Consider the following 11,162-nt stretch of genomic DNA (forward strand, 5'->3'; position numbering starts at 1 on the left):
CAAATCCATTTTCTTGAGAATTTCAAAACAGTGTTTTGTTTTCAGTTTTTGAGTGTAACTTGATAAATGCTATCATATCAGCCACAATGAAAGTACAAATACCTCACTATTATCCAGAAGTGGCCTTTATGACATGCTGAATGAAGTAGTCACAAAAAGGTCAAATATTTTATGAGATCATTATTGTAAAAAGGAAAAGATTTTCACACAGAAAAAAAGTCTGTGATGGTATGGGGGGCGGGAAGGAGGGTAAATTACTAGCTAGAGGGAAGACGTGGCAGTTAACTTAGGTGGAGAGGCAGTCAATATGCTGTAAGGAAGATTGACCAAAAAATGATGGAGAAGGGGAGCGATACTAGGAGGAGTGAAATTACAAGGCACCAGGTAAATACTGTTACATACACAGTCTGCAGTAATAATGGTTCAGACTCATCAGTGGCTCCTCAGAAACCCTATACAGGTCACTATGGGTTGGAACCAACTCAGTGTCATTTAACAACACTAGTAGATGTATGGATCGACCATGCAGACTGAACAGGTATGGGAGAATGGGAGTAGACCCGCAAATACCTGTGCTTGATGGGATATAGGTATTTACCTTTGCTGCAAATATATCAATGAATGAAGTGGATCATAGGGGGGGTCAAAGTTACCAAAACTTGCTAGACGTAACTGCACACTTTGAGGCATTGATTTGCTCAGCCCAGGGCCTCAGTATCATAGTCTCAGAGGACATTTAGGTCAATTGGCATAACATAATCCACAAAAGCATTTATGAATCAGGCTGCTAACCTCAAGGTCAGCAGTTCGAAACTACCAGCTGTTCCGTGGGAGAAAGGTGAGGCTTTCTGCTCCTGTAAAGATTACAGCCTCAGAAATCCTGTGCAGAGTCACTATGCGTCAGAATCAATTCCACGGTACTTAGCAAAAACGTCCTACTTTAATGAAGTAGAAACGGGTTTTAAATGCTAATGAGTGGTCATCCAAAGTATGACTAGTGTTCTCTCTCCTATCTGAAGGATAGAACACTGAAAATTGAAGACACATGAGCACAATTTGAGTGTGTTGACGGTGTGTTTATCTTGTGTTGCATTCTGTTGTATAAACATTGCACAATCCGTGTTTTCACCATTTGGAAGATGTGTGGGTTTCCATTTGGTATATAGCTGTTGTAAACATTCCTGAAGAGGTTTTCTGTGAACGTAGCTTTCATTTGTCATTCGTACATCCCTCCGAGTGGGGCCGCTGTATGACGTGGTTTAAAGCATCGGTGCCAATATGTGCCCCCTAGCATAGTGTCACCATCTACAGAGGCTGCTTTCCGGAGAAACCAGCACATTTCCGTTTGGTACAGATGTCAGGGGAGACCTCTAGTGGGTGGTGTCTCTGTCACGCATTGCTGCGTGAATCTCCTTCAGACCACGGGCCCACACGTATGGGACTCTGGACTATGCCATCACTGCAAGCTGGTGTGAACTCAAGGCCCAATTCTTTAAAAAGGAATTGGTGGGGGAAGGGCCACTCCAGCTTTGCTAGCAATAAGTGGCCTTCAGCTTGGCCTTCTGAAGGAGCAGAACTTGGCACATCATCCCCTTTACTGGGGACCAGAGGAGTGGCGACCCTCCTCATGTGGAGAGAACAGTATGATTCCTCTTTGAACTGTTCGGCTCACTTCCAGTCAGTTTGAATAAAAGTAATCATTTTCTGCTTAATGTCCAGGAGGTAGGAGCAGCTCAGCTTCCATCAGTGGGGCGTGGACTGTGTCCACCTCAGACTGGACGTGGTGGCAGTTACCTTCCTTCCAGACTTCACTTAAATGCTGTTTTCCCTCATATTTCAACGATTCCTGGATTTCTGGAGCTCACCCCACTAGCTGACTAATACGTATCACTGCTGACACCCATTTCAGATGTTTTCAGCTTTACATATCTGGGCTGCTTGAATCAAACTGGGGGAAATGGGTGTTCACATTTCTTATTTAGATGCTGCAAATAAGAAAAGGTAAATATTGAAATGAGCCCCTTCATCATCTTCCCTGTACATAGGACAAGTCTTTCTTTGGTACATTTAAACTATAACCACATAGATTAGTCTACTCTGGACTCCTCACTAGTCTTGAAAATGGAAATAAACCATTAATTTTAACAACAACAACAAAAAAAGAATTGGTGCTTCTATGTCCTAGCTATAGATTGTCACTGCTGATCCAGTACCCGTGACTGTGACCATTACTCACTTGCTGGTGTGTGAAGTATAAGTTAGATGCACATTTGACCTATGGTGTCAGCCAGTAATCCGCCATTTTACCACTCACGCCTTCCACCTGTTTGTTGGAAGTAATTTTTTTCTTTTGGAGGCACACTGAGTCCAGATGTGATTCTGAGGTCAGGGAAGAGTCCAAAGCTAGTAATGCGGGGACAAAGGTCCCTGCCTAATCTAGTGATTTGTGTTAAAATGGGCACTTAGGAGCCTTAGCCATTCCTCCAAAATTCCACCTCAGGTCACCCACACCAACCTACTACTCATCCTGACCTGCTGGGATCAAGGTGACTGCTCGGGGTTTCTGAGGGAAAACCAATCAGGAAATACAATTGAGGCATCATCTAGGCTCTGCCTTCCCCAAACCTTCAAAGAAAAATTAATGTTCTTTTGCCAGAAGGGAAAAGCACTTCCACCTTTGTGATGAGGTGGTTCTATGTTAGAGTGTATACTGGTATGATTCTTTGGCTTTAGATGAAGAATATTGACGTTTAATAAGTTCAGGTAGAAAAATAATCCTTTTTAGGCTAATAACCCATTAAGGAGACCTGATGACACCACACTTAATGTGCTCAGCTAGTAACTGAATGGTTGTCAGTTCGAACCCTCCCAGTGGCTCCACAGGACACAGACCTAATAATCTGCTACCGTAAAGCTTACAGGCAGTGGTCTGCAGAGCCCTTGGAAAATGACCTAGCAACTGGAGGCTAGAGCTGAGTGAAGCAGCCAGCTGGTCTTAACAGGGGCGAGGTGTGCAAGAACCTCCAAATTTGCAGATAGTACCCATTTGACCTAGCTTGCATGACTGACCAGAACTCAACCAGATGAAGTTAAAGAAGTTTGATACGGGGAGCCAGTGTACATTGCTACATCCACAAACAAAGGTCAAGTTCATCAAATTAGCAATTTGATGAACTTGACCTTTGTTTATGGATGTTGTTGTTGTTATGTGCCGTGATGTTGGTTCCAACCCATAATGACCCTGTACAGGGTCTCCAAGGCTGTAAATCTTTACGGGAGCAGAAAGCCTCATCTTTCTCCCACGGAACAGCTGGTAGTTTCGAACTGCTGACCGTGAGGTTCACAGCCCAATTTGTAACCATTACGCTACCAGAGCTCCTTGTTTATGGAGGTAGTTGCTCAAAATTCCAACCAAAAGGGAAAGACTCTTCATACCAAGGATCAAGCTTGCATCCTCAGTACATTGGGTTGATTGTTGTTGTTAAGTGCTGTCGAACCGGTTCTGGCCCATAACAAACCTGTATAGGGATTTCAAGGAGCAGCTAGTGAGCTTGAACCACTGACCTTGCTGTTCAAACTGACCTTGTAGTGCAGCCCATTAACCCACAGCACCACACCAGTACTCCCATTGGGTCGATCGTCATCGTGGTTGTGATGTGCCCTGGGGTCAGTTTTGACTCATAGTGACCCTGTACAGGGTTTCTGAGGCTATAAATCTTTACAGGAGCAGAAAGACTCATCTTTCTCCTATGGAACAGCTGGTAGTTTCGAACTGCTGACCTGAAGGTTTGCAGCACGATTCATAACCACTATACTATCAGAGCTCCTTATTGAATAGGGATGGGCAGTTTAGACACTGGCTACCAAAAATTGTTAGGTGCCATCAAGTTGGTATTGACTCATAGCGACCCTATACACAGCAGAACGAAACACTGCCTGATCCTGGGCCAACCTCACAATTGTTGCCACACTTGAGCCCATTGCTGCTGCCACTTTGCCAATCCATCTCGCTGGGGGTCTTCCTCTTTATCTCTGACCCAACACCTTACCAAACATGATATCCTTCTCCAGTGACTGGTCCCTCCTGACAGTATGTCTGAAGTATGAGAGACGAAGTTTGTCCATACTGGCCTCCAAGGAGAGCATTCTGGCTGTTCAGTATTATATATTGAACATTATATGTAGAACATTCAAAGGTTTATTATAGACATCCATGTCACCCTTGAATCTTCAGTATGTACCTCCTAAGAATAAGAAACGTCTACCAAAAAAGCAAAACCACTTTGTCCTACGCAAGGAAAAAAAAGAATCACTCACATTAAAGTTGCTGGGATGCAAACAAGATTTTCACATTGCCTTTTTGCTTTTAGGTCTTTTTAGTCTGTTTTACATAATACGTTTGCCTACAGTTTTGAGTTTTAATAATGTCTTTTGATTCTGGTCAAATTGTCTGGTAAAATGTTCAATATTCTGATGATTTTGTTTCTAAGCCAAATGTAATTCAAGCTTTAGGTGTACTTCTAAAAAATTTAATAACCAGATTTAAAAATATAAACATAACATTATTTTAATGACATCTTGTTAAACCTATTATACAAATTATTAGTGGAATTAACAAGTATTATCTATAAAGTTATTAAACATTTTACTTTTTTTTTTTTTTTTTCTTAAATGTTTTATTGTGAATTAGGTGATAGTTTACATGGGGAAACATTAATTTTACATTCATTCTAGCATATATCGTTTCATTGCCATGGTTACAATCCCCTCCATGCATCATCAACCAACCAAAGGGTATACCCTGCAAGCCTGCACCCCCTCCCCCACCCGGTTCTCAGCACACAGTCGCTCTCCCTCTCTGGATCTAAAGTCTCCAGCTGCTCCATCGCTCCACGTCATCATCTCTGCCTCCATTTCAGGCATCACTGCTTCTCTGGGTAGGGTCCTACTCTCCGCTCTTCTCCATTGATGGTCCTAGGGACCTCCGCTCCTAGACTGAAAAGTTAATCACTCCCCTCCTTGTTATAAAACATCTACCTTTACATTTCCAACCCTCACAATCAGTCCTGATAACAATTATTCACTATTGTATCACAAGAGACCTACCTGCATTTCATTTCATCAGCCCCGCCTAGACAGATTGGATACTACTCACTGGAGATTCTACCTTCCTCCAGGCCCTCTGGATCTAGGTTCCCTCTTGAAAGCTTGTAAGCCAGTCACTTCTTGCTTTTGTTGCCCCCTGCCCCCCATTTTGGGTAGCCAATGTCCAAGTTGCCCATCCCTGTCTACTCTGTGTGTGGAGGGGGTGGGAATGATTCTTGCTGTAAGGACTTGTTCCCTCTTTTGAGCTACTGCTTCCATAGGTATAGGTCAAGTTCATCAAATTGTATGAGAATACTTTTTTTTTTTTTTTTTACTTCTGGTTGAGCTCTGATCGTCCAGTCACTGAAGCCAGTATAAGTGGGTATTATCTGCAAGTGTGGGTGTTCTTATGCATATGCCCTCTCTTCTTATCAGCTGGACACTTCACTCTCCACTCTAGTCCTCTGTAGCTATGTTACTGACTCTGGGCCCAAGAGTCCCCAGGTCTTGCCACACTGCTGGCCAACCATACTTTTGTTTCTTTTGTCGTAAGACTTTCAGAATCCAGAAATAGAATCCAGAACCCTGTTCAAAGTAGAGACAAGCATTTTATTGGAAATTCTTGATAAGTAGATTATCTGAACTTTCTTGTTGAAAAAGTAGATTCACACAACAAGGTGACTCCAATCCTAATTTTCCAATTATTGAAATTATTCTTAGTTCATTGCTAAATTGAAGTTAAGAAGTTTGTTCTTGGTTGCACTGCTTATAGATCAAGCCTTTAGTAGGTAGGTTGTGTTAATAGTGCCTGTGTCGGACAGTAAAAATGGTGTACTGTTGTTAAGTACTATCATTTCAGATATATAGCAACCCTGTATGGGGTTGCCAAAGTGCACCCGGTGGGTTAGAATGCCAGCTTTGTTTTAGCAGTCCAGTGTTTATCCTATAAAGGCACAATCTCATTGTCAACATTGTGAACTTTTTATTGTATCCCACTTGTTAAGTGCCATCAAGTCGGTTCTGACTCATAGCAACCCCTCTATAGGGTTTCCAAGGAGTGGATGATGAGTTTGAACCGTTAGAACAGTTTTAGATTCGAGAGTGTCACAGCAGTTCTTGATCTGTCGTTGAAGAAACCGAGGCCACTCGGAGAGGTGAAGCAGAGTTTCAGATTTTATTAAGCCAGCTGGCTCAGAGGAGCTAATTTCTCCAGATTCTGAGTGCCAAATATAGGGCAGTGCAGACTTATATAGGGTCAGAATTGGGGAGGGGTTAGGTTGCGGACCTGTTTGAAGACAGGAGGGAAACCAGAGGATTGGTCCCACTCAGTAACCTGATTAACATTCTAGCTTGTCTCCTGGTCAGAGAGGATTGGTCCCACTCAGTAACTTGATTAACATTCTAGCTTGACTCCTGGGTGGAGAGGGCAGTGAATGTTTTTACCTTTTCCTGTTCAGAACCATTGAACTTGCAGTTCAAACTGACCTTGTGGTCCAGTGCTGATCCTACAATGCCACACCAGCACTCCCTAGCATTGTGGTTATTTTTGTTGTTAAGTGCCGTCGAGTCAGTTCTGACTCATTGTGACCCTGTATAGGGTTTCTGAGGAGTTTCTGGTAAGCTTGAACCACCGAACTTGCAGTTCAAACCGACCTTTCAGTCCAGTGTTTGTCCTAGAGCGCCACACCAGGACTCCACAGAGTAGAGAGTGTGTTTAAACTGTAGAGATTTTTGGTAGCGGCCAAGTTCTTAACCAATAGCCACCAGGACACCTTTTCCATTGCTATCTTTTATCAACACCTTATACATTGATAACTTACTATTGTTTCCCATTGGTTGTTAAGTGCCGTTGCGTTGGTTCTGACTCATAAAGACACTGTTTAAGGATTTCCCAGGAGTGGCTGGTGAGTTTGAACCACTGAACTTAAGGTTCAAACTGACCTTTACAGTCGAGTGCTTATCCTACAGCACCACACCAGGACTCCTATTGTATCTCAGTGGATGGGGGTAGTTATGTGCCGTGGAGTCGTTTGCGACTCATAGTAACCCTGTATAGGGTTTCCGAGGCTATAAATCTTTACGGGAGCAGAAAGCCTCGTCTTTCTCCCGTGGACCAGCTAGCAGTTTCGAATTGCTGACCTTGAGGTTAGCAGCCCGACTCATAATCACTATGCTACCAGAGCTCCTTTGTAGGAGGCACTTAAAGCAAGTGGTCAAAGTGGTGGTTTCTCATCTCTTGTAAAGTCACTTTTTTTTCAGTAGTGTATGGATGATACTTTAAAAGACATATATAATGTGTTCCCCAGCAGCCTCGGGTAGTGTAGTGGTTACAAATCGGGCTACGAACTGCAAGGTCAGCAGTTTGAAACTACCAGCTGTTCTGCTGACCATATAGGTCAGTTTGAACTGAAAGTTCAGTGGTTCAAACTCCTGGATGGATGAATGTGTACCAGTTCTTTCTGGTACCATGACTGTATTCCTTCCATCTGGTTTGGTACTTCCTGCCTCATCAGACATTTCCATTCATAATCCTTCACTATTGCAACTCAAGGTTTGAAGGTTTTTTTTTCAGTTCTTTAGTCCTGAGAAATGCTGAGCTTGTTCTTCCGTTTTGATTTTCTAATTCTAGATCATGGCACATTTCATTTTAATACTTTGCCTTCTCAGCTACCATTTGAAATCTGCTGTTCATCTCTTTTACTACGTCATACCTTCCTTTCTCTATGTTCAAGAACACTTTACAGAGTATCTTCTGATGTCCAGTTTGGTCTTTTCTTTCTCTTCTGTCTTTAAAATGACCATTTGCTTTCTGCATGTACGACGATCTTGCTATCATCCCACAACACATCTTGTCTGTGGTCGTTAGTGTTTTGTGCATCAAATCTATTCTTGAGATGGTCTGAAAATTCAGGTGGAATATATTCAGGGTTCATCCCTTGTCTGTCAGTTTGTCATACTGCAATGACTTATGTGTTGCTGTGATGCTGGAAGCTATGCCACCAGTACTTTAAATACCAGAAAGGTTATCCATGGTGGACAGGTTTCAGCAGAGATTCCAGACTAAGACAGACTGGGAAGAAGAGGCCGACTACTTCTGAATGTGAAGTCACTGAAAAGTTTCTGAATACTAGTGGAACATTGTCAGATATAATATCAGAAGATGAAAACATAAACAACAGCAGAGCATTATCAGATAGTGTGAGAAGATGGGCCCCTCAGGTTGGAAGGCACTCAAAATATAACTGGGGAAGAGCTGCCTCCTCAAAGTAGAGTCAACCACGATGACTTGAATGGAGTAAAGTTTTCAGCACCTTCATTTGCTGATACGACACAGCTCAAATGAGGAGAAACAGCAGCAAACATCCATTAATAATCAGAACATGTAACTATGAAGTCTGAATCCAGGAAAATTAGAAGTTGTCAGAAATGAAATGGGATACATAAAGATCAATATCCTAAGGATTAATCAAGTGAAATGGACTGGTATTATTGGTAGATTTGGATAATACAATCATATGGTATCACTATGCCAGAGTGACAAATTGGAAAGGAATGACATCTCATTCCTTGTTAAAAAGAAGAACATTTGAAGACACATCTTGAAGTACAATGCTGTCTGTAAGAAGATAATATCTGTATGCCTACAAGGAAGGTTGAAAACCAAGAGGAAGGATCAAGGTTTGGAAAATACCGCCATGGTGATGGAAATGATGCTGGAGATGTCATGATAAAAAAAAAATTTTTTTAACCTTTTCTTGTAAATTGAATGCAGGTTAGCAGACAAGCTGATCAGCTTTACATTCAACAAAACATACGCTTTGTTTCATCTCAATAATTACAATCCCCTCCCTGCAACAACAGTCATTCTACTTCCTCTGTGGGGCTCCCCAATTGTATCTCATATTTTACAAATGAACATAACAAAAATATTTTATGTACACATATAAAACAAAAAAATATATATTCATTTAAATGTCTAAAGGGCACATTTTACAAGCCAGCCTCTTGTCCACAGGCACACAGACTAGCTCAGTCCATGGGCCTAGAGTCCGCAGCTGCTCTGTCTCTCCATGCCACCGCCTCTGCCACCATCTCTGCTGTAGCTACTTTTCTAGGTAGGATCTCATGCTCCACTCATCTTCTTCCTTCTTGATGGTCCTGGGATCATCTGTTCCTGAAATGTAAGATTAAACTGCTCCCCTCTTTTAGATACACATCTTTCACAATTACAGTTGTGACAACTACAATGAATCCTGCTAACAATTACTCACAAGCGAATCATAAATCCTATCAGCATTCTCCGCCATCCCCTTTCACCAGATCCATCTGGAAAAGATAAAAACTATCCAGAGAGGATTCTACCATACTCCCCTCATTCTAAAACTAAGCACACTCATAAAAGCTTGCAAGCTAGCCTCTTCATGCCTTTGTAGTCCCCAATTTTTGATAGCCAATGTCTGAATTGCTCATCCAGTGTAGTGGTTACGAATCAGGCTGTGAACCGCAAGGTCAGCAGTTCGAAACTCCCAGCGGCTCCATGGGAGAAAGAGGAGGCTTTCTGCTCCCGTAAATATTTACAGCCTCGGAAACCCTGTACAGGGTCGCTATGAGTCAGAACTGACTCCACGGCACGTAACCACCAACCACGACCACCATCAACCCAGTAGACAAACTTGTTCCTTGATATGAAGAATCCTTTCATTTCGGTTGGAATGTTGAGCAACTGCATCCACAAGCAAAAGTCTAGTTCATCAAATTATAACCATTTGCGCATGCTTCCAGTATCAGACATCTTTATCTTCATCTGATTGAGTTCTGGCCAGTTAGCCATCGAGCTATGTCAAATGAGTACTAGTTGCAAGTTTGAGAGTTCATGCACACCTCACTGCACTTCAAACCGTTGGCCACTTCACTCTCAGATGTTGTTACTGTTGTTAGGTGTCATATGAGTCAGCACTGACTCATAGTGACCCTATGCACAGCAGAACAAAACAGTGCCTGGTACCGCACCAACCTCACAGTGGTTGCTAAGCCTGAGACCATTGCTGCTAGGATAGAATTTAAAAAAAACGAAAACAAAAACCTTTTGTTGTGAATTAAGTGAAAGTTTATAGAGCAGATCATCCGTGTTACATTCAGTAAGTCATATACTTGGCTTCGCTACAATGACTGCAATCCCCTCCGTATGTCATCAGTTAAGAATTAATCTCTATTTGTTTTAACTATTGTATTCTTCTCTGTGTCTCCTGCTACCTTCATCGTTCCTCGGCTAACCTCCCTCTTGTATATTGCCTTCCCTGTCACCCATGTTAACATGGGCCTACCCTATAACTCATGAATAATTTTCCCTTCCCCCTCACTCTAATAATAATCATAGATTGTTTCTTTTATTAAGAAAATCTTTTAACTTTTTAAAATATTGGTCTCAACACTATTTGTCCTTTTGTGATTGACTAATTTCATTCAGCATAACGTCCTCCAGGTTCATCTATGTTGTGAGGTGTTTTGCAGAATCATCATTATTCTTCAGCATTATATAGTATTCCATTGTGTGTATGTACCAAAGTTTGTTAAACCATTCTTATCTTGATGGACATTTAGGTTGTCTCCACCTTTTGGATGTGTCTATTGTAGACCATATATTGAAGGATCCTGTTTTCTTATCCATTCTGCTCTGTCTCTTGACCTGTGCATTTAATCCATTTATATTCAGTATAATTACCGCAAGGTTAGCAGTTCGAAACTACCAGCTGTTCTGTGGGAGAAAGATGAGGCTTTCTGCTCCTGTAAAGATTACAGCTTCGGAAACCCTGCACAGGGTCGCTATGAGTTGGAACCGACGCCACGGCACATAATAACAACAGCATTAATTGATTGGTGTCATTTTGCTGTTTTTGTTTTATTTGTTTTGTGGTGCTGTTGGAGTCTTTGTTTCACACAGGTGTCAGCACTGAATTAATGAAATTTTCATTGCAAATACATTTTTTAAGCAACATGAACTACAACTATACATATGGACCTCACCAGATGGAATACACAGGAATCTAACTGATTACCAACGGTCATAGTCTCAGGGA

At 41.9% G+C, this 11,162-nt stretch overlaps 1 protein-coding gene across 1 annotated transcript in view; it reads left to right on the top strand.

The window, feature by feature from the left end:
* The first annotated feature begins 523 nt into the window (after positions 1–523).
* Positions 524–11,162, top strand: part of LOC102839697 (zinc finger protein 345-like) — a 74,166-nt gene continuing 63,527 nt past the window's right edge. The window contains exon 1 of the mRNA XM_006877566.1: positions 524–538. Coding sequence (XP_006877628.1) covers positions 524–538 — 15 coding nt within the window. The remainder of the gene's footprint in view (positions 539–11,162) is intronic.

Source organism: Chrysochloris asiatica, unplaced genomic scaffold, assembly GCF_000296735.1.
Source record: "Chrysochloris asiatica unplaced genomic scaffold, ChrAsi1.0 scaffold00530, whole genome shotgun sequence".
Lineage (NCBI taxonomy): Eukaryota > Metazoa > Chordata > Mammalia > Afrosoricida > Chrysochloridae > Chrysochloris > Chrysochloris asiatica.